General features: G+C 39.7%; 1 protein-coding gene across 2 annotated transcripts in view; it reads left to right on the top strand.

The window, feature by feature from the left end:
- Window positions 1-23,296, top strand: part of EFCC1 (EF-hand and coiled-coil domain containing 1) — a 53,612-nt gene extending 30,316 nt beyond the window's left edge. The window contains exons 3-8 of one of the 2 annotated variants that reach the window (XM_075513936.1): window positions 7,752-7,897; window positions 11,415-11,550; window positions 11,854-12,019; window positions 18,559-18,717; window positions 21,028-21,097; window positions 22,711-23,296. In XM_075513936.1, the coding sequence (XP_075370051.1) occupies window positions 7,752-7,897; window positions 11,415-11,550; window positions 11,854-12,019; window positions 18,559-18,717; window positions 21,028-21,097; window positions 22,711-22,844 (811 nt within the window). In that variant the 3' untranslated portion in view covers window positions 22,845-23,296. The remainder of the gene's footprint in view (window positions 1-7,751; window positions 7,898-11,414; window positions 11,551-11,853; window positions 12,020-18,558; window positions 18,718-21,027; window positions 21,098-22,710) is intronic. The other variant, XM_075513937.1, reaches the window with a different exon arrangement.
- The last annotated feature ends 1,584 nt before the right edge of the window (window positions 23,297-24,880 follow it).

Raw genomic sequence — 24,880 nt, forward strand, 5'->3', positions numbered from 1 at the left:
TATCTGAATTTCTAGCTGGCAGGGTGTGGCAACAGAGTTCTTTATTCCAGTGGAACAACATCTGGAAATCATTTCCTTTATTTTGTCACAAAAGAATTCATCAAGGGGCAAGAATATCTGAATGACATAATTCCAAAGTGATGTATGTTTCTCCTGGATAGTGCAGTGACTTTTAACCATAGAATACCCCACACAGAGCAAAATACAGTCTGATTCATCAAGAATATACTCAAGAACTACTGCCATGCAATATAATCCCGTGCTAGGTACAGGATTTATAAAAGCAGTATAATTACCTCATCTGTTTAGCCTAATTATCAAATGTTATCTTCCATGGAGCAGCCCAAATGACTAATAGTTTGCTAATAATGGTAAACTAAAGTTTCAAGGCCAAAAAAGGTTAAGGAAAACAAACAGCGAGACTCAGAGATCTTGAGCTGCATTTCAGAGCTGAAAGGAATGTATTCTGTAAGTCACAGAATGAAATGTGCCCATGCAGTTTTAATTCAGCTTCCTTATTAATTTATTTGTAATAAATTTATTATGTATGAATGTGTATCCATGCATAAGAGCATCTATTTTGTACTTAGGTGGGTCTTGCTTAATGCACTGATATTTATCTTAACTGTAAATGTGGCCTTAACTGTTACGTTGAAAATGAATGATGAGTTTTTTTAGTATGCTCTTCATCACAGCATAATATACCAGACTAGAAAGATTACCAAACTTTTCTGCTAGTTTTAGGTGCCCACTCTGACTTATCTAAATGTTCACAGTGCCTAGTATTTCAGAGCAAACCACACAGATCATAACTTCCATGATCCCATGCTTCAGCTGCAGTTCTCAGGCCCCATAGTCTCAAATTCCATGCCAAAAAAAAAAAATCAGGACCCCAATTATTATCTGTACATGTGTAACGTGGTAATTATGTGTAGAAAGCCTAACTAAAGTCATTTGCCTAGCATTATGCAGGGTCTCTGGCAGAGACAGGAGTAGAATCTATTTCCTCAAAGGAGGATTTAGCTGCTTTAACAAGGACACTATCCGTTCTGTTCCTGTGTCTCACCTGACTACTTACAGCTTCTGCGGTAGATGAGACAGGAACCTCCTGGCAGAGGTTTCCTTCTCTCTGAAGTTGTTGTCCATCCACACAAATCATTCATCCCCTGCCCTGAATGAGGCAAAGGTCACATAGGAAAAACAGACTGCGATTTCACAAATAACAACTATATTGTAATGCATGTGCTCCAGGGGTTAAGGCAACCTCCTGACATCTTGTAAGTTGAGAACCTTAAAAAACCAAATACACTTAAAACAAGAATTTGTATCAGGTAGCATCATCACGACATCTGTGTTTTCTACCAAGAGGGTCAGATTCTCTACATTCCCTGCATAGGTTTCTGCTCCGAGTTAACTGAGCAACTGACAGCACAGTAAATTATCATCCTCCATGTGGGCCTGCAGTGGGGGAGGGTGGAGAAACTCATTTGGGGATGGTTTTCCCAAACATTTACTGATAGGAGAGTAATGGCAAGACTTCAAGAACTTGGATAGCGTCCCAAATTTTATCAGGGAGTGTGTTTGGCTCTTAAGGACTTTTTTCTGCATATTTCATCTTCTGTCCCTTTATCTCTACCCCAGTCCTGTCTCCTTCCTCCATGTTCAAGTCTGCTGTTGCTGTAATTCTCATTCTCACTTTAACCACTGTACCTATTCCGGGTGTTAAGTCAATCGCATGCTTCCATCAGCAGTAAAACCTGATTGAAAGGTCTCTCCACCCACTCACTCCTGTCGCAGCCCTGCATTTTGCCATCCCCTGAAAGATCCAACTCTTAGGGCTATGTACTGATGCAAATTTTTAACTTCTCTCCAAAAGTAAGAGAGGGATGAGATATTTTAAACACACCTCATTTCGTAAATCCAGTTCATAGCAGCACAAGCACTTGCACAACTCAGAGCGTATAGGATCAGGTATGAGAAGATGCAGAACGGGAGCAAAGTGTTAAAGGCAAGAGATGGTAAGAAAGAGGGAGTTTTTCTTCCAAATTTATTTGGAACTACTCTTTCAGGCCCAAAAAGCTCCTCTGGTCTTTCCTATACATCAAAGCCACCACTCCCTGCACTACTGTCCTTGCCAGGGAGAGCACTGAGAGTGCAGAAGGGAAAATCTTCCTGACCCCATTCTTGGTTGTTAGTGCCGGCTTGCCTAGCATAAACAGAGATTCACAACTGTCGGCAAAGCTTTATGTATTTCTTCGTGGCCACGGACGGGAGCATGTTCAGTACTTCAGAGCTCTTACAAACAGTCAGTGCTCCAGACAAAGGAGATACCAGGCCTTTTAGAAATGCATTTACTGTTGCATCTACTACATTTTAGAAATGCATTCTTGCTTGCCTGAAACCTAGATCAGCCTAAGAAACATTTGGATTGTTAGAAATTCAACCCAAATGGCATGGGAAAGCAATATGCAACGGAAGATCTTTGCATCTAAATCTTTGAGAATCAAAAATGTCAGGAACACCAATGTACCACCCAGGAAATAAGTTTTTCTAATCTGATCTCAGATTTTAAGGAGTGGATTACCAAGAAAGCAGTTGACAAATGAACAATAAAGACGTGTACTAAGAGCAGCTAATTTCTGAAAAACAATTTCCCCCAAAGAGTCTGAGCTTACAGAAGTTGCTCTTTGGAATGGGACAGTGTGGACAATAAAAGGCACATTCCTATTCTGTAATTTCACAATGTCTGCACAAAGGTTTGTGTTGTCTCAGAAATGCTTGAAATCATGATAGGAAGAGCACTGCATGACAGCAAGGCGTAACTCTGCTACGTGTGACAGTACCATTGCAAGATTTGCCTGTTTATATACAATGTGCAGAAAGATGGAAAGATTCTGCAAGGAAACACATTGCCATCAGCAAAATGATTTTTTTTTCTAGAGGATGGTGATTTTGGCAAGAAAATAAAAATCATCAGCCAATAACAGGAAACCTCCCAGAACTGTAACCATTATTACAGAGGCTCTTCAGCTACAAACTTCTCCTTATTTCAGTATAAATCCAGGTTATTTAGTCATCTTTATTACAGCTACTAAAAATTCATACTTTAAAAAATTATATTTAATGCTTTACAGATCAAGCAATTTAAAACCTGACATAAAGCAATTTAAAATCTGAATTGATCATAGAAAGTTCATTCATACAATTTCTGCTGGAGAAGGGTTCACAGCTTATAGCACCAACCAAAGACAGATGTATTCAGAAAACCCACACAGACACTTAGCTCCAGTGTGAAAACATATCTGGTCTGAAAGTTAAATGAAAAGTCGTAAATAAATCAAAAATATGCACACCTTCTAAACTCTGTAATTCCTTGTAGGGGATAAGCCACAACTGAAACCATTCTCAGTTCCCCGAACTCTGACAGTTGGGGTAAAATAGTACAAAAACAAAAGTCACACCTCATCTTGGTTAAAAAACACAAGTCATACACTTTTAAAATAAAGTGTAGCTTAGTTTGTATAACTATACTTAGGGCAATGTACATATCCACACTGCTGTTTGATCTGCTCCCAATACATCTCTAAAAGAGACTAGTTAAAGGTCTATGAATGCGAAGCCAAGTAATTCCTCAGAGTTATTTTATGATTAGTCAGGAATTATTTAAGTTAAAGATTTGTTTAGTGCCAGAAGCAGGTGGTTTTTGCTGCAGTTGGAAGTTTCCATAACAATAATAGGAGTGCCAATTAAAAGCCAATTAGTCATGGACATTACTTTAAGGTCCAATACTTTGCAAACTCTCCCCTCCTCAATTTTCTTTCTCTGGAGCTGCCCATTATCCTCAGTACAAAGACTTTAAAATGAATGTGGACTCTTTCCCTGTCTCCATGGAAGCCTTGCCACGCTGCACCGTACACAAACGCTTCCCAGGCATCTTCAGCACTACTTTCCCCTCTGATCTTTGCCCTAAACAAACGTGCTGTTTATTCACTCTTCTTCTCATTTATGAAGACCCATTTGATGCTGTATGAATACTAATGAGAAAAGAATTAAACCTATGTTTAAGACTGAGTGAAGATTCCTCCTTTTAGCATTTACCATGACAGCGAAAGCATATCTGTTGGCCTCTTTCCTTATGCTCGTCTTTAAACCCTGAAACCTCTGCCGGTTCATAATTAAGAGTGCAGATTTGGCATTAAAGTCAATTAAAAGCTCTCCGATAGGAAAAAATGACCTAGCGGTTAAGTCACATGATGAGAAATCAGGAGCTCATGGTGCTTCATTGTTCTGCTACCAAAGAGCACCACCATGACTCCATTCATGCCTCCATCCCCTCACTTGAGAACGAGGATGAAATGCCGTGTACTCCAACAACGTGAACTAAGGAGCATGAAGCAGCCCTATGAATTAACACCTTCTGTACTGTCTGGTTGCATCTTCTGTAAAGTTCAGAGACAATCCAGTCAGAAATTTGAAATACTCTCGGAAGTCAATGTAGGATCCTGTATCGATGGCAAAATTAACAGCAGGAAACAGTCCCTTTCTTCCAATAGACAGCAAAGATTCATTAGTACCCCTAGTGTTATTCTTCTAGTTCTGTGCAATATTTCTGATGAGAACCTTCTTCAGCACGTTTAGTTTCTAGTTACAGTTTAAAGGAATGGTAAGTTTGCCCTTGCAGCTACATGAGCAGTATTAGCAGCCCCTTCCTGCCCCCCCGCCATTTCTGTATAACCAAAAAGATCTCTAGCTCTGCCTCCTGATCTTTGGCACCAAACTTGGCAGATTATTGCCTTAAACTGCTTTTGGATGACATGAATGAAAACCAACCGTGTTTATACATGCCTTCTTTGGAACTCTACTGGACAGGACATTCCCCCTCCCTTTACCTCTGTCACTAGGTCCTGTCCTTTCCTGTCACCTTCCCTGGTCACTACTGTGGATAAACCGATGCCCGGCATCACATTATACTGGACTCCTGGCAAGACCAAACCAACAAATTTCCAGTTTTGTTATTCCATATTTTTCCAACAAATTTCCATATTTGTTATTTTTGTTATTCCTTGACCTTATATATTAGCTGATCAAATATAAAATCTCTTGGGTGTTTTTTTTAAACTTGTGTATCTACTCATGCTGCTGTTTGCTTTTTTCCTTCATTTTTAACTGGCATGGACAAGCTCTGAAATTCCAGCTTGTCTGGCCACACGTTCCTTCACGCACATTTAAAATCTGCCCCTTTCCTAAACACCTTGAAATAATTTCCATGCGTGGGTCTTGAAAACAAGGCTGTATATTAATCTGTGCTGCCTTTTTATTTAGGATGTAAGGTACACTAACTTTGCCATATTTCCTCTGTTGGAGAAACTAAGGCACAATGTGATTTGATGCAAATGATAGAGCCTGTGCCAGAACCAAGATTTAAATTCTGGAGCACCTGGGTCTGAAAACCCTTGCTCAAACCTTACATTTCTTTCTAGTTTCCCAGATTAACATCTCCAGAGAAGACAGACATGGCTGTCTTTAATCAATATATTGGGCAGAAAGACATAACAAAACATGCTGTCTGTATGGCTCCCTTAATTTCTCCACATTAAGAGAGAGCTGATGAAGTCCTCTCAAGAAAATTACTACAGAATAATCAGAGCTTGTACTTTGTCTTTCATCAACTAATTATAAGTTCCCTTACAAGTACTACAGAGAAGTGAAAGCTATTATTTAGGTCTGCCTTGAATCTCATATAAGTGGAGGGAGTCTGCTATTCTAAGTCCTGAATTTCATGGGAAGGATTTTTTTTTTTCCACCAAACTTCTTAATGTTCCTTGGACTGCAAGCTAAATTGAAACCAGGCTGCCAGATGTAAGAAGTTAATACCACCAGCAGATCTCCCATTAAACATCACAGCATTTACCCACTTTTGCTAGAAAAGATTTTCATGATACTAGGATATTCTCAGTGTTTTACGGGTTAAAATCTTAACCAACTTTGAGACTACAATGAATATTCACTGAAATGTCAACATCTCTGTATTATGTGAACTAACTCTAGAAATCTCTGAAATCCAAACAGATCTAAATTATACTGCAGCTCAAAACCAAGAGAACAAGCTGCACAATACCAGCTACGGTCCTCAAGAGATTGTAAAGGATTCTTATTGAGTACCAGACCCCAAAATATTTTTGTCTTAAAATGGAGGAAATTAGACTGTTTCAGAAAAACAAAACGTAACATTTTTGGCAAAGGGAATACTACTATATTCCACAGTAACTGTCCAGAACACCGAAGCTCTGTGATGCTTCCACGAGCCCCCATTTTGAATGCCCAAGCTTAATAGTGCTTGCTATTTGTGCACTACTTCATGATTATTTTTTCCAGAACTAATGAAGCCAAATGACTAGCCAGGCTCCATTCTGGAGACTGCTATTTCCCCTGACTTTACAGGAAATCCAATTGTTGCTAAGCTAAATAATACCATAAATTGTAAATGAAATACGTCATTAGTTTTTATGCAGTCAGCTCTACTTGAGGGGGTACAAGAAGGGCTGGTTCCTAAGCACGGTTTATCCCAGCTTCTATCCCTACAGATATTTTGAAATACCGACTTCTGGTGTTGTTGTTAAATTCACGATCTTATTTACTTAGTATACTTTCACAAGCAACAAGGGAACTAATAGTGGTGTGGTTCTTCAGGAACTCACAGCAGCTGTGTTAGATTAAACAAAGGCTGTCTGCGATACTCATCTCTAACTTGGCATCAGCTTTTCTGTTACTACATCTAAGGTCCTGTTTCTAACAGGATTTTACAGGCAGGAAGCATTTAGAAGATTTGTACAAAAAGATCATGTTATACAACTTGTTTCAGCAGGACCAATTTGCTAAGTGTTTCAACTCTCACTTTTTGTTGATGAATATTTAATGTGTTAAGTACAAGGAATATTCAATATTCACCAGACCAAAAAAAATCTGAGAAAGAATTTGGAGGGAACTTAATTTACTGTAAAACTCCTGAATTTGGTTTGCCTTCTTCTGCACATAGATTCTTTGTGAACTACATGACAGCTCCTACTGGGAAAAGTATAACCACGTTATTATACGGTCTAAGTAGGAAAATATCCTGATGTAACTATTGGAAGTAAACTGTTTTCTAAATACTTAAAAAGGAAGCAATGGAAACGTACTCTATGTGAAATGTATAATATTACATTACACAACATACACATGCAACATACACAAGCTTGTAATGGACTGGACTTGGTGTTCATTTAGCTCCATACCTGAGAGGCAGCTTACTCCTACCTCAGAGAATGTTTGATATAAACCTTACATGTGCGGATGGATATGCCAAATTTCCATTTATGCAATGTAACTATGAGTTTCTTACTACATTATAAGAGTCCCCGTGGTAAAAATGAAGCATCCTGTCAGTGGAGAAGGGAGAGTTTATGGCCAGAGTAGACTTTCTGTATATATTTTCTAGAGGTCTTTGACCTGAACTAAGTGGTGTAAGTAACGTTTAGTTCTTATTACCTAAATCTAAGAATAGCTGAAATCCACCTTCCTTTGATTCTTAGTGAAGCAACCAAATGCAGCCCTCGGGGGTTCGATTTTACAGGCCCTGAAGGCAAATACCCCTGTTCTTCTATAGCAACGCTGAACAATTTCATTTGATCCTTCATGTGCTACACTGTGTGCATTCACCTCGGTTTTTCAGATTTCCTACAAGTCGGCTTTATTTTGCCCTTCTTTTCCAGGTCAAAAATGGTGAGATTTCAGCTTCCCTCAAGAAGCAGCTCAGAGCAGAAAGAGGGAGCAGCCCCACCAGAGGGAAGGTACTGCCTGTCGGCTGTGCAACAAGATCGACGCTCTCCCACTGGTGGAGCTGGGATTTCCGAGAATGGTATCGAACCCAGTACCCAACTATTTTATTTCCTCACTTGATTTGTAAGATCCTCAGCAGAAAAACTAATATAGATATTAAACCGCCAAAGACACAAACCAATCCTAATGAATCTTGAAATCCTAGACCTAAATAAAAGGTAATATCTCAGCTTTCTATTTCTCACTCCCCACATAATTTTATGTTTAATGAAAGACTGACCATATCACTTAGAGCTATGATTTAAAACTGCTTTTTTCCATACGATTCCCCTCACCAAAACCTTTTTCCTGGCTTAAAAGTATGAAGTTTTCATTTCTTTGCAAATAAAAACTCAGAAGCTCAGCTAAAATCATTTCCAAGGAAACCATTTGCAGTTAATATTCTGTACAGTCACACTCTTTGGAGTGGCTGTTCCTGGCTGCTTCAGTAACCCTGAAAAGGTCCAACCTCTTTAGCACATGTAGCGCTAACTACTGCCATAACATTGCATGCTTGCGATTTCCCGTGGGACTGCATGAAGCATTCTTTGAAAGTCCTCAAATCACCGGGGTTGCCAAGGCTGGCTCTCGCGATCAGTGACCTCGACTAGACAGTTTGTAGAGCAGACAGTGACAAGGGCTCTCAAAGAGATGGCGATTTGGAGGGGTGGGCATTTAGGAGCTGTAATGAGGAGACACATTTTTGGTAGCCATCTTAGAAGCCAAACATTTCTCCCTCCCCTCCCCCCCCCCGGCTAGGGGTTTACCAAGTAGACAGCAAATGCAAAGTTTGGTAAGTTTGACTTGCCTTCGGGGATTTTTTTTTTTTTTCTTTTTTTGACACATCTAGTTCAAAGACGACAAAAGCACTTATCTGACATTAACTGTAAGTAACGAGGCATCTTTACTGCAGACTGGAGAGCTGCATGTAGTGACAAAAAATTAGATTTTAGGTACGTACTGAATGGACCTGGCAAACAGCTGCTCAGGAATGTGAGAAATAATGACATGTAAATACAATTAACATTGCAGCATGTTCTCTATGTGGTTAGACTTATAAAATAAACCTGCTTTTACAAATATTTTTATCAAATCAGACACTTTGCCAGCTCACAGTTTCCATGTCTCACCTACACTACCCATATTTCAAGTAGAAACAGCTTTTTAGAAAAAGCTTTTCAAACAAATAAATTGTGGGTTTATAGATTTAAAAATGTGAAAAAGTGTTCCATCAAATAAAAAATGATTAGTTGAACAAATAAAAAAAATTATGTGAACATCTGGGATAAACCTAGATATACTAGATAAATAAATGTCGATGCAGAATTATTTATAGTTTTGTATATATACTTTAATACATATTAATTTCCTAGAGCAGAAGAGCACTTGCATCAATGGAATTGGGTAAGTTATTCTACATTAGCTAGTTTACAAATTAGTGCCTAAAATCACAATAATAAAGTGCTCTATGATTCTACTGACAGAATATTTTTTTAAATATTAGCTTAGTAGAAGAATTTTAATAAAATACTGGCTTTATGTTAAGAGAGATGCCTAAGAAGGTTTGCTTTCCCTCTCTGGTTCCCAGTCCTGCTAATCGTAACCTACGAGGGGGATGTGAAAGATAGTGTCCTTTGCATACACGCTCCGTCAGAGCAGAGGCCGTTCCCAGGGAGGGGGGAAGCATTACAAGCATCTTAGATTTCTTAGCATGAAGGCAGCTTGAGATTCACATGCCTTTTCCTCCATTTTTAAAAACCTACTCTGAGTTTCTCCTATGCCAGATACTGCAATTAATTTTCTAGATTAAACATACCAGTTTGAAGCTCTTCGAGGAATCCATAGTGTCGGGCAATCAGTTCTCATGGCTGCCACAACGGTTGTAAACTCTGATTGTTATCCCTTTGAACTTCAACAGCTAGAAAATAAATTATGACAGAAAAAGTTCACTTTAATGTATCACAGATTGAAAACAGAAAGTCTTTTGGGTTTGTTTTGGCTGTGCACAGCCTCACGGAAATAAAGCACTTCTAATAAATTAGTTTGTACAGCGTAAGGATTGCCATGAGAATGCAGACATTCATTCTCTAATTAAAGAGCAATACTGCATGCAACTAAGCTTTGTTGCCGCTTAGGCAATAAATTATTGAAGATGATAACCTATAAATTAGGCACACTGAACACTACTGAAATGAAAATTGCGTTAACAAACATATGCCAAGTGTTAACCAAAAGAAAAAAAATACCAGGCCATTTTTCCTTTGTTGCTGAGAGCAGACCTGAGAGAGGACTGAGCACGCCGTAGCGAGGACTCTGCCGAGGTGTAACGCCTGCCCTCGGAAGGGCAGCCTGCCAAACCACACGGGCGCGAGCCACCGCTCGCTGCCGGCTGGCAAGGGGCTGGCGACTACCGTAGGAGCCCTTCTGATCCTGACAACTGAAACGGGATTTCAGCTTGAACTGCAGGTGCTTGTGTCCTTGAAATGAGGCAGAAAATCGTGGACCTGAGAGTCTCTGCTGGGCGACTCATCCCCTTGAACCCACCTTGCCTGTGCTGAATGAACTAGATATGCACAACACTTGCAATGCTCCCTAAGGTCAAATGTGTTTCAATATTTGATTTGATCGCTCTGTTAGAATTCATTAAACCTCTTTAATTAACTGACAGTGATTAAGGTAAATAATTATAAAATTTAAAATCATGTTGACATTGGCTTAACCGGATGTCAACTCAAAATAAATGTTCAGAATAAAGATGTGACCAGTGCTTTTCACACACTCAATGCTTCAGAAGACTCCCAGTAAGTTACAAGCATCGTAATAATCCTCTAAGTCCCAGTAAATATCTTCTTGTGATAAAAAGGAGTTAAATGCAATAGCTTTTATAAGATACAGCTAAAAAAGTATTGAAATATTACTGTAATAGTACATGTATATTTACACGTATTGTAGACAGTTCATCTATAATTTATTTGGCGTGTGAGGAGACATTAGTTTTAGGTAACAAAAATATAACTAAACACTAGATAGCTATAGGTCTAATATTACATTTATATATTAAAATCACTGTCCCTACAAAACACAGTAAGGGAATGAATTAGAGAAGATTTATATCAAATTCCTGCACTCCGAATATGTGTTCGGCTGGTACAACTATGCAAAAAAATCTTACACAGTACGATAGTTTCTCATTCCTCTTGAAAAGTGTATATTCAATTGTATACATGAACAGTAATTGCCCCCCCCCCAATAACACGCTGATCCTTCACACTTATCCTTACATTATAGGTACTTAAAGGAAAGAAGAGAATTGAAGTGAAATAGCTACAAGTTGCCTGCTGAAATATTCAAGACTCTTAAAATAATGATCTTTGCTGCAGCTCCCTTGCCTTAGCTTTAAAGCCCCTTTCCATGGATGCTGGAGGACCCTGCATTGCGTTTCACTGGGGTTTTTAAAATCTCACTTCTGTCCAACTCAGTCTCAGGAGTTTAAATTGCCACAGCTGCAGCGCATTGGGGTTGCTGTTTTGTTGCTAAGCGGTTGTTGGTTTCTCAAGCAGAGGATCAGCTGTTCCGCTCTGTGGAGGGCCAGGCTGCCTCTGACGAAGAGGAGGAGAAGTGGGCAGGAGACGAGCCATCCCACGTGGACCAAATGAAGAAAATACTGGCCAAGCTCCCTTGCTGTGGCAGCGGGTAGGTTTCTGAAATTAATGCTATTTGAGCCCTTTGCAAAGATTATTTGATGACCTGAAGGCACCATGGCTTCAGTAAGAAGCAGTAATCCTATACAGCAAAACCAGCAAGCCCCTTTGCCCGTCCTTCGCGGCGCATGGGAAACAACACGCTGGATATTCCTACCGAACCCTCACCAGTGTCAGCTAGGACGCTAATTTGTGACCTGTGCTGCCAACAGTTTTGCAGGAAAACTGGCTTTTACAAACATAGACCTTCATCGTGAGGTTTCACTAACCTTTTTTTTTTTTAATGTATATATAGGTGTGATGAAAAAATGTGGAAAAAGCTAATGTCTTACCTGGAGACCACCAATACCGATGGCTACGAAACAGCGCCAGCAGAGCTCACAGAGAGAATCACACAGCTAACTGAACAGCTTGAGCTTAAAGGGCATGAAGTGAAAAAACTGGAAACAAACATGGAAGAGGTAACAGGTGCCAAGCAGAGCATGAAAGTGTTATTTATGTATCTTTAAGTAGCTGCATTTATATTTTATTCTGGCCATTCCACTCTCTGTTGCTGATGTTTCTCACTGTGCCATTAGTTTGTCAGCTCAAACATCTCATGCTTTCCTGTAACACCTGCATTTCTAGTCTGGTTCCTACCTGAAACTCCATTGGTTTGGAGGATGAGATGCACACCAACTACAGTCAGACACAGGCTCTTCACATACTATCCTTTATTGACGTGGTTTAAGGCGTTCACTGATGCTATGTTTGGGACTGATACCGGTGCAGACCAAAGAGCCGCACATTAACCGTAGGGTTACTGTAGGCAGCTTTCAGAGGTTCCTCAGCTGTGGATGAAACGCTCCTCACGTCCTACGACATCCAGCTCCTCTGGGAGCACAATAACTCTTCAAGAAATCCTTCCAGCTGCTGAGATGCAGGGGCTCACCATTTTGGAATCCTTCGGAGGAAATAATCCAGTTGACTCTGGCTGGTTCTCATGCTTAGACCAATATATTTATAAATAAATTTAAAAAAATAGTTCTCAGGCTTAGCAGCATGTTCAACTTTCCTTCAGCAGACCTTATAACAACAGTAGGTAAAAGCCCCAGTGCAGTATCCTAGTAGTCCCATGTGATCTTACTATTTAAATACTGCAAACTTCAGCCATTGATGGGCATAGATTTAAATGCTGGCAATCTTTCTGTGAAACGAAAATAGTGCATCATATGCATTGCTTTGGTATGCTTTGTCTTAAGGTTCAGTTAGTGCTTGTTCAGTATTTTATAACCCTTCTTTAAAAGCAGCATAAAGATTTCAGTAGTTCTGGAAGGATTATATTAATCGGTAAACTATTTAAAGTAAGAGTAAAATATTCAACTTCTTTACATGTTGCCATCCTTTGCTTTTTATCAGTATTTCATATCATTTTCCCCCTTGACTGAATTAAATGAGTTTACTTGTGAGGGAAAAAATTTAAAAACAGAATAAAATCATACTTGTGCCTTACACAATTTGCAGTATTCAATGACAATTAATTCTTGTAATACTCCTTAGAGCAACACAAAGCTTCCTTCTATACTGCTTAACAATAGCCCACATAAAAAAACTACATTTATTCTTTTACCTACAGGAAGGAACTACCTTCCTGTAGGTAGTGCCAGTTTTCTTCTTCTCCTTCTTTTTCCATTCAGAGGTGCTCATCTTCTTCTGCACTGTCATATTGCCTTCTTTTTAGTCTCTGCTGATGGATATTAGTTCTGTCCACCATGTTCAGAAAAGTATCATTATTGATAGATTAATACAAAATTCCAGGACAAAAATGGAACCTGTTGCTCTTGATTTAAAGACAAGTGGGGAGGTGAATAAGACATAGTGCCAACTCACTGCGACATGAATTTAAAATCAGTAGGGTGAATCCCTTTGAGCCTGTTAGAAATTTACTCTTAAACCCTCTTACTTTTATTTAGCCAGCATTTATATCTTGTATGCAGTTACAGGGGTTTTTTTTTCTGATGCTACAAAACAGGCAAGTAATAAGTAATTCCTTTCAAAAAGGTGACTGTTCCTGTAATCAACACCAAGCAAATTGGAAGACTGAGAAATGCTCTCTCTCATCTAACTTGCAAATAAAAATATTGGCTTAATAAATAAACTGCCAGGAACACTTTCTCTGATGAGCTGACAAAACTACCTTATGCATTGCTCTATATGCTTCTGTTTGGACCTGCTCAATGCTGAAAATTAGACAAATAAAGCTAACAAGTAACAAACTCAGCAGGCAAGTGAAGAGCAACACTCTCAAATACCAATTAATAATTGCTTCAGTCTAAGACTTGTAAAACCAGGGGATAAAAGAGTTCTGAAATCTGTCATGTCTAGAAAGTTCTGCGTTCCAATAAGCAAACATTTAAAAATAGCTTCTACTGAAGACAGGGTGAAGAAGGTGTCAGGACATGGGGATAATAGATGGAGAAAACATGAGTGAATTCTAAAAATAAAGAGATATGCTGCCAAGTGTAGTGTTGCAAAGAATTGCCAATTATTTTCTACAAAAGCTTGCATACAAACTGCCAGCTTAATTAAAAAGACAATTAGTTTATGACCTGCCATACAGGGTCAAATGCAAAGTTCATCCTAGTATCATGCGCCTGATGGCAAGCAGCAGTTGCTTAGAGAAAAGCAATGAGAAACAGTACAGAGGATTTTCCTCTTGGTATTACTCACCTGGTTCCCAGTACACTAAGGACAGACACATCTCGAACTGGATGTTGCATGGAGTGTCATGTTTAATGGCCAGCACTGGAGCTATTTACCATGAATTTACCTCTCCTTGCTTTAAAGCTAGCGATGCTTTTGGTATCTCAGGGCAAGGACTCCTACGTACTAGTTAGAAAGGAATAGGTTTTGAGGATTTGTTTTTGTTAGCTTTGAATCTGCTGCCTGATCATCTGCTGTCACCTCGGTTTTGCGCTTGGGAATCAGCAAGTGATCTTTCCCTCATAATTTTACAGACTTTTACTACCAGAAGTACTGCCTCAGTTATCACCATTCCTAGTCTGCCTCAGCTCTCTTGGTAGAGAAGCCATTACTTCTGTTATTCTATTTTATTCTTCCATTACTTTTCAAGTTCTATTACCCTTTTTGAATGAGAAGAACTGAAAATGTGCTTAGTATTCAAATGCAAGCCCTTCATGGCATAATCATAGTTTCTGTTTTGTCCCTAGTTCCTTTCCTAATAGCTCCTAGCGTGTATCCTTTTGATCTCTGCTGACCGCTGAGCTATGTTCAGGAGATTACAGCTCTTCTAGATCTCCTTCTTGAGTGGCAGTCGTCATCACTGCATACGTACAACATTGTGTGCCTTCCCTACATGCCTTACTTTGCATTATTGACACTGAATTTCATCTGATCTTTTATTGCCCGTAGCTATTCAATATCATGAGCGCCTGCTGTAATTCTTCACAGGCAGCTTTAGTTTTGATTACCCCCAAAAAATTGTATTGAGAGCACACTTTTAAACACTTTGACATTCACCTTTTTAAAAAATTGTTTATGAATATGCTGAACAGCTCAGGTCTTAACCCGCTCCTTGTGAGACCCTAAGATTTATCTCCCTCTGTTGTGAAACCTTCAATCCTGGTCTGTCACTCTGTGCTCTACCCCATCTTTTGACCCGCTGTAAGGCCATGGCAGGAGCTGCGCTACTGCCCTGTGGCAGTGACTTTTTTTTTTTTTTTTTTGAGTCTTTGGTGATGAATCTTATCAAAAGCTTTTTGCAGATTCAAAATACTCTATCAACTGAATTAACATTATTCATATATATGTACAGACCCTTTCAAAGAAATCTAGTAGATTCTTCACTGTGTTCATCTATGTATTCACCAAGTCCCTCCTCCATTACAGTTCCTATCAATTTGCCTGACAGAATTACTGATACTCTTGAGGTGATTTGCTGTTCCTCAGATCATCTCTGCAGCCTCTCTTAAAAAATGGTGCTCCATTTGCCACCCTCCAGTCTTTTGAAGGTGAAATGATTTAAAAGATAAATTGCACAGCACAGTTCAGCACTTTATTCTACCGTTCTGTTACTGTTTTCTTCCCATTTTGAAAATGTTTTTCAGGTTCATTGCTTGTAAAAATGGCTCTAGTATGAGAACCTCCTTAACTTCTGGGGAAAATACAATAGGATTATTTTCTCTTACATTCCTTAAGGGATTTTTGCATATTAATTATTCATTGTCCTAGATGTATTTGTGCACACTACTCCAGAGCTTAGATTTTCCCCATGGCATTCTCCCCCTTTTATAAGAGGGTCAGATATCAGCAGCTGACTTCTTCTCCAAACTGGTGTTTGGCAAGGTACTATTTCCATTTCACAAACAAGGCACAGATCCAAAATCAGGCTCTGCTGGGGGAGTTTAACAGAGCTAAGAACAAACCCACTCCTCTGAGCCCTGTGACTTAACTACTCACCATCCCTCCTCAGTATCTAGATTTTAAAAACAGCTTATGCTTAACTATCATCATTATCTTATTGGAAATGTTAAGGTAACACGAGGTGCTAGATGTGACCTAGCTAGGGAAGACAATTTGGGAGAATGTTTTAATGGTACACTGAGCCACTGTCTTCAAGCACAATAAGAAGACAAAAAATGCATGCCCATGCATATAAATGAAACAAAGGTATCGGGAAACTAGTATCCTCATAGATGACAAGGTGGCTGTTAAGGTACAACTGCTGTGGAAGGCCGTTTACTCGCTATAGCATAGGCAATACAAGCAAAAAGGGCTTTGTAGGAGCAGTCAAAAAGAAGAGGAAAAAGAGGCAGCAGTAGCAACAAATGCTATGTCCAAATATCACTGGCGGCACTCTCGGCTAAGCATATTGCCTGTGCTGTCTATACAAACTAAGCAGCTGGTCGCCACACTAGACAACTATGGAGAACTCAAGTGGCGTGCATACTAAAGAGAAAAGTTTGTACTTCCCCTATTCATGGCTGCCTGGGAGACCCACTGCATGGCTACAGCCTTCCAGTTCCACCCAGCAGCGGACAGGGGAGTCCCTGGGCAGCTTCCCCAGAGCGGCGGTTCTGCCAGCATGGCTGAAGCAGCAGCTAAAAGCAGCGGATAAGTGATGTGAGGGGTGCGGGACCAGGATAGATGGGCACCTGCTATGAATTTCCATGAGCATCTGTCTAATTGCGTATTGGGAAAGTCTCTTTTACACTTAAAAACAATGACCTTTTTACCTCTCTGTTATTTGGTATGACACTGCTTCAGCTGTACAGGGGAACATAACTACTTCATGTGTTTAGTACATATCTATGCCAGGTGGTATTTACAATGCGGAGGCAACCTGCAATGTAATAAAGGAAACCACATGTTTAATTCATTGAAGACCTCCCACAGCCTCTAGAGTATTTGTTATGTCTCAGTTGGACTGCTGCCACGTTGGTGGTAACAAAGTTGGCCCTCCATACAGGAAAATGTTAGTGTATTCATCTAGAAGGGGTGTTCAGACAGGGATGCTGAAATCATTGTTTGGCAGATGGACCAGATTAAGTGATCCACACTTCTGTAGCTGTTGTATAGCTCAGAGGAGCTGGAGTGCCTCACAGGGCAAAGCTCACAGAGAGCTAATGGAACAGGCTGATTTCCATCTGATGGGGCGATGGGGGAATAAGCGCCAACGAATACATACTATTAGCACCCTCAGAAACTAAAATGACCTTCTAGAAGGCTTGGTGTGGATCAGGGATTGTTTTCACGCAGACACTTGTGTTTTAGGGAACTGAAGTTCCTTCCCGTCTATTAAAATTCATTAGGATACAAATTTCCACAAAAAAACCTATTAAATAGTATGCATATTAAGGCCTTCAGCTTTTTGAGTTCAACTCTCTCCTTAGTTATTTCTAAAACTGCAATAAAGATAAAAGATGACAACAAAAAGGGATTAACAGAGACAGAAAATTTGGCATTTACCCCACATGATTTTGTTTCTCAGTGTAATATTTATAAATATATTTAGATTGTGTTTGCAACAAGAATTTGCAAAAAATGGTAACATTCAGAATGCTGGGCACAGTAATGTTTGAGAAATAAGTTTACTTTTATCAATAAACCTGAAATCTGTCAGTGCTCTCAAAGGTCCAAAATTAATATTAAGTGACGTATTTTCCAGGGAATGCTTGCTTTTCAGGCTCCTTTTAGCAACTTGGCTATGTATCTGCAACAGGCCTGGGTCTGTGACAAAGAAAGAGACTTACTTTTGCAAATGGTGTGGCAGCTTTGTAGTTCAAAATACGTCACTTAAATTTTTGCATTGAAACAAAAGGAACATTTCAAATCCTGAACATTTTTCCCCAGGGAGGTCTGAGATAACTGACAGGTCAGCTCAGCTTTGGAAGGGCCAGGTCTGAGGGACCCCTCCTGCCCAGGATTTCTGTAGCGTTCAAAAGTCTTGTTGAATCTGGACTTTTCTGTCCTCAGCTGCAAACCGATGCTTCAGCAAGCACACATGCCAGTGTTTTGCAGAACCAGAATCTTACATTTTTTTTCCTTAAGAGACTTTCTTTTTTTTAACCAAAATACCTACAAGAAATGAGCTAATTATCTTGTTTCACTGAATATACAGATGATTGATGTGTAGGAGTTGCAAGACAAAGATATGATTACACTGGTGAGGGCACACAAATTAGGTATGCTTTATAGAGGACGACAGGAATGCAAAAGATTAGAAAACTGAAATAGTAATGCTCGTATTTGAAATTTCTGAATGATCTGCTTGCATCCAGTGTTGAATGAACTGCCATTATGCGCAAGAGCAAAGCATGCATTTCCTAGCAACTATCGCTTCTTCACTTTATGTAGTACGTTAAAGAAATGTAATTCCTTTCAAGATAATCTTCTGGAGTGAACTGACATTTACCAGATAAGGGGGAAAACTTGGCTTTGCAATTATTGGGCAAGAAAGTGAAAAGCTCCAGTGCTTTTAATTTCCTGTGTCATTGTCCAGATGAAAGGCCCATTGCTAGGTGAACTGCAGCAAAAGGTGGAGGAGACCGAATTGTTGAAGATGGAGCTGCAGATGTTGGAGACTGAGAGAGTTAGGCTGTCATTGGTGGAAGAAAAGCTCATGGATGTTTTACAGCTTCTTCAACAACTTCGAGACTTGGTATGGCAAGAAAGCAGTCCAGAGACTTAAAACTGGTTTTGACAGTGTCCCTTCCAAACTAAAAAGGATGTTCATACCTTCTATTAAATACGAAGTCCTTTACACCAGGACACATTCTTACATGTGTTTGCCCTGGGAACTGCCTGGTGATTGCAGAAAACTTTTAGACTTATATGGCTGACTTTCTGAAAGAAGCCTAGAGATCTCCTTGGATCTAGATCTCCAAGCTCTCATTACCCTCTAAACGAAAATTTAGAGGAAACAAGAAAAACAAAAATGCTAGTAATCAGAAAGATTCTAGATTATTTTTCCTTCTAGAAAAGGGCCTTTGTTTAACTGCATCCTAACGTGACACTGAGTCAGTATTAAAGGAATAAAACCCATTCCTATATACCAATAAGGTATTTTTGGTAAGAAGTTTCTTAGCCAATTAATAATCCAAACGTGGACTTACAAAAACTGATGCAATAACATCCCAGAAGTACATGGCCAGTATAGCAGTTCAGTCCTTTAGAAAATAAGTTTAAATCTCCTGCGTGGGAATGATAATGGCAAGGGCTGGCCACAAGATGGGCAAATTGGATGATCTGCAGAACACAGAGTACATTGGGAGCCGCACTGGACTGCTAAGAACTAATTTCTTTGATAATGACTGAGGGTTCTCTTCAATTTTCAGCAAAGCTCTGCCTAATCCGTGTGAGATGAGAATGCTTTCTCAGATGATCACTTTACTTTGTCTGAAGTACGCTCATGTTCCACTGATGACTCTAGGGAACAAGTGCAATAACTCATAATTTGGTAACTTATTTTAGCACTTAACATGGAAGTTCTACTTTCATATTGCAAGTCTGACACGTGCATCGATAACAATCCAGTGAAGGATTAAACTAGTAAAGACTATGACTGGCAACAAGCATAATAACCTTTTGTGTCAAGACTTCAACATGTCATTCGCTGGTCAGTTGTATTATTGCAAACCATTTCTGGTTAGGAGACAATCCATCACACAATGTGCCATATCTCAGTGATAATACCACTTCATGCTAATCATTGCTGGAAACATGCCACCGCGTGCTGCCAACTCCCATAGCACCAATACAGGCAATGATGCTGTCAATGAACAAGATAATTTACAGCATTCCCAGTAGAGTTTAGCAAGGATCCCCTAAATCTCTGATGGGATATACTTCAGACAAAAGAAAACTTATTCATCAGAAACTGTGGGTTTAGGTGTCACTTCCCCAGCCTATTCACATTCATGTTTTAAATACCCCAAGCATCTCATTTGCAACAGAATCTACTACAAAGCAATGACTGTCCAAAGGCAAATGCACGCTCTGTTCGGACTACTAAAACCCCACACTGTGTTGCAGAAGTCATGTGTAATCACAGCCCACTGCAAACGGCTTTCCACTATGCCCCAGTCCCCACTGGGGCAGACAAGCAGAAGGTAGATGACCAGCATGAGCAAGCCAGGCCAGTATTGCCTGGGCTGCTGGCAGGTCTATCGTCTTTCTTCCAGAATAGCTTACATCTATTTTCATGTCTTGAAGTTTTAACAAGAACAGCCTGTCCCTGCAGATACGGGTGCTCTAAGTGCTAATTAAACTGATTGCAAGACCATCTCCCAGAAAGCATGCATTAGTGTCTCGACAGCAAATTAAGACAGTTTGTTTTTCCAGACACATTATGTAATGTCCCAACTGATTTCTAATATAAAACTACCACTGAAAAAGACCATCCAAATCCGAAGTAGTTTTTACAATCCTCTCACTTTGGCTAATGTTTATTACATCTCAATAGATAACTAACAGTGGGCCTGCCGCATGACGCATACAATCTCTTCTAATTTGTTTATACCTAAAGTGGTTCCCAGTGATTCCTAGAACAGCTGGGTCTGAGAAGCCTCTTTCTGAGATTACACCCCAAAATCCGTCCATTCGCCTTTCAACACAGGCTAGCAGAGGCCTGAACAAGCCTTTGTTGCGCACGCCCTGCTTACACTCCTTGCCATCTAGATTTGTTTAGGCACACGCTCTGGAAAATTCTGGGGTTTTCCACTGAATAACTGCTCTTTGTCTTTCTACAGCCATATTAAAGAACTGGAGCCCTCCGCAAACTGCTATTATTTGAGCAGTATCTAAGATAAAATGCTTGAAAGCAAAGCCAATATCAGGTCTTGTGTTACCAGGATTCAGTTTCATTTTGGTTTAATTTTCAAATGCAAATACACTGCGCATAGATTTTGTTGCATACATTTAAACTGGAGAAGGACATATTTGTGCCATAATATTATTTTGTTTTTTAAAGAACATATCTAAGCGAGCCTTGGGGAAAATCTTGCTGAGCACTTTGGAATCCTGCCGTGACCCCCAACCTGGTAAGAAAATAAATCACATGTAAAGACCAAGAAGCACGGAAAGTGTCCTTTTGGGAAAAAACACTAGATAATGAACAGAGGAGTAAGAAAAAAATATTCAAATACTTGGGGGGCAGGCTAGAGAGAAAGAAGTACTATGCAAGAAGATTACCTATAGAAAGTGATGCTTTCTAGTCTGTGACACATCAGAAGCAGGAACACATCCAGGGCTTTTTTTTTAGCCAAATTTTAGTTAGAATTTGGCCTTAGGGGAACAATTCGGTATCCCACTAATGTCTGTAGGGCTTCATTGATATGAGAAAGTGGAAAACATGACCAAGTATGTAAGGCACCTATTTATCAGGTTTGCTATCCCACTGTGTGTTGTATTCCTCTGCTGCAACACAAACAAATATACAAAATAGAATGTTTCTGTAAAGAAACTGGATCAAACCTGCACTCCTCTAATAACAGCCTTTTGCATTCCTCTCATGAAAATTAACCTTGCAAACTCCTCTCCCTTGACAATGGTCTGGTGTGCCAGAGCTGCCTCTGTAGGAACCGTACAGGGACCGCAGCCTGGAGGTTTAGATTTGATTACTTTGTTCCGATTAGCAGAGCATTTGTACTTACCTTCAAGAAATGAACATCCTGTACCAAGCCTAAGAACATAGCTTGGAGGTGCTTTTAATAGGCAGACAGTAGTCAAAGACAAGATTATAAAAGACTAGATGTGGCCTGAGGGTTTAATTTTGGCGAATATTCTTAACAGTGATTTAGGGAGAATAACATACAAACCACTCGGGGTTTTGCAGTTTCAAAGCCTTGTTGTTACTAGTGTCCAGCAATTCAGGGTGCAGGCAGCCCAGAGCTAAGCTGTGCTGTTCCAGCATGGCTGCAGAGGCAGCAGAGAAAAGAAGGCAAAGACAGACCTTTGCTGGCTCCAGGACACCAACGCAGAGAGAAACCGTATCTGAGCCATAGGTCAGATATTCTCCTGGTGAGAACAAGAAAAGAGGAGACTGTTGGTATCCCCAGCGCCCAAGTGTCCAGAAGGTACTACTACTTACTACTTATCCTGCACAGGAACACGGACTGCAAGTGGTGCTGCTGAAACAAAGTACCTCCCTCTGTAACGGCAGCACAGCTCAGCTTCCTAAAATGACACCAAGTGAAGTAACCTTGTGAAGCTCTGTCCATTCTGCATCACCATTGCCATAAATGGCTCATCTTCTCTGCTTTCCATTTGCTGGCTGTGCACTTGATATGACTTAAGCAGCTTTCCTAAGTCTTTGTAATCAAACATCATCTTCCTCTTTGACAAGGCTGAGCGGATGGTTGGATTAGCAACTCTTTATTGTGAGATGAAATAGTCTTTGTTCACACGAGCATGCAAGAACTCAGTGAACGGGCAATGAATGAAGCAAGAGAACCAGTAGAGAAAACAGTCCTTGAACCCAGTTCCACTCTCATTTTTATAGGGACAGGAATTCATTATTTGGTCTCAAAATTTAGACATTTTATGTTAACTACCTGAAATGGCACCTATGAAGAAGAGAGCTTGCATTATGATTGTTAAACTGCAACTTTCTGTCTTTGTTCAAATTATAATGTTTGCAATTTTCTTTTCTAAGGAAAAGCCCACCTATTTGAAGTCCTAGATACTCTTTACCACGAGCTGACAGCCTGTGAACTCTTTCAAGGCCAGCCTCTGGAGAAGGCACAGAGTCGCCAGTCCTTGTCCAACCCACTGGTCATCTCGTGCTGAGCAGCAGCACCAACTACAACCCGCACGGCCAGCCGAACAGCAGCCCTCGCTCATTCAAACACATGACGAATGTGTAAGATTTGGCCAATTCAACGGAGCTCAGTAATGGAGAAGAGTAATAGAATAATTCGGCCACGAAAGCAAAGGTGTGCTGCTTCTGGGAGGAGCGCCAGTTCCTCAGCTAACGTCAAAGCCCTCCCTTACGTGAGTGAGCATTCACGTGATGTGAGGATTACGTAGCAGTGTCTGTCTCTGATGGAAGCCTAACCATCCTTCTATGATGGCCCTGTAACTGTACTGGTTAACCAAATAAAAACTATTCCAAATACACTGACCTGACCTATTTAGATTTACAGCCCTGGCTGGGCATAGCTTCTAGCTTTTGTGACAGCTCAATTCAAAAGCAAAAGGCAGCCTATGTTATCACTGGCAAGTAAACCGCTTCCTTAACGTCCAAGTGACAAAATGGCTGCATTATCAACATCCGCACGAGCGTATGCCAGTAGTGCAAGTTTTAAGGGCTCATGGATGAAATGTGTTTGCGTGTGTCTGATTCAGTTATTCACCTTATTTAACTCTGAAGTTAGATTTGTTATTGCTCTGCTGATTTGTATTTGCAATTATAGAGATGCCTTAGAAATCTGCAACAGCCTTTCCCGACAATACTCTTAGATTTTACATTAAAAGTTACATTTAACTGCTTGAAAAAGGCACAATGCAATCTTGTTCCCAGGCTCTCAGGGAAAGGAAAGGCTGAAAAATTCACTTTGCAACAGCTGCTGTTGTCACATTAGCAAACAACACGCGCAGTACACGACTTTGTTCTCTCATTTCATTTCCCTCAGTGCAACTGTAGAGACACAAAACTAGGCCCCACTTGCAGACAAATTAATGTAAAATGCTGGGCCTAATCATGGTGCCATGTAACATTTTAATCAGCAATAAAATAATTCCTGGGGGCAAAAGTAAAAAAAATAGGTTGCTTCCAAGATGCTTTTGCTGTTTCATTCAACTATCAAACACAGAAACAAAAGAAGCAGAGTTCTTAAATGATCCAATTGAATTTATGTTATTAAAAAATGCACTGTAGATCCTTTAAGAATGTGAAATTATTTTCCTGAGATAATGCCTGCAATGAAATAAGACCATTCAATTCAGAACTGTGCATATATGAATTTTTCCCATGAAAATGGTTTTCATACAGGAATGAGGTCCGTATCACAATGCAATCTGGGGAATAAGAAGATTTATATTCTTTTCTATTCATAATACACTGTATAGCTTATGCAGACCTCCATCCAAAATTGTGATACATTACTTAGCATTTAGAGCCATGCTGGTAACAAAAATTTGCAATAGATATTTTCGTCTCATTTTAGAGGAGAAAAAAAAAGGTGTTTTGCAAACAATGGAACAAACTCTGTTCAATGGTGTTTTACCCGGGGTTTTTTTTCTGGTTTAACAGAGGAAGATTTTAAGAATAGATATATATTTTTAATGTAGATTTTTCACAAAGATAAATTAGACAGGATATATACACATAGTGCAATATTCACCCTGTAAGAACGAAAACTGTATACTAATACTAAATATAATACTAACGTAATACTAAGCATAACATACTTAGTACATACTAAACTATATGCTAGTACTATATGCTACAAAACTGCTATAGTTTTGAGCTACAAAAGTACTATATGCTACTAAACTATATGCTACAAAAACTATACACTAAATGTGCAACAGGTAAAATTCAAAATGAGCAGAGGTTAGTTCCCTGCCTGAGTGCATTTTCTGAAAGAACAAGCACAAGTATCAGCTTATGGTTTTTGCAGCTCTCTTAGACTTGCCCAGGAATACCGTACATGTATAAAGAGCGAAAATGCCAGCAAATCATTAAATAAGCATGATCTGTGTGTATAGTTAGCAGAAGAGACACTTCAGGAACAGGATTATAATGCAAGAACATACCTGATTGTGGATACCCTCGTGCACTCCAGGATTCTTTTATCATTTGAATTAATATTACTTACTGT

The sequence above is a fragment of the Mycteria americana genome, chromosome 11 (genome assembly GCF_035582795.1).
Source record: "Mycteria americana isolate JAX WOST 10 ecotype Jacksonville Zoo and Gardens chromosome 11, USCA_MyAme_1.0, whole genome shotgun sequence".
In the NCBI taxonomy this organism is placed as follows: Eukaryota; Metazoa; Chordata; class Aves; order Ciconiiformes; family Ciconiidae; genus Mycteria; species Mycteria americana.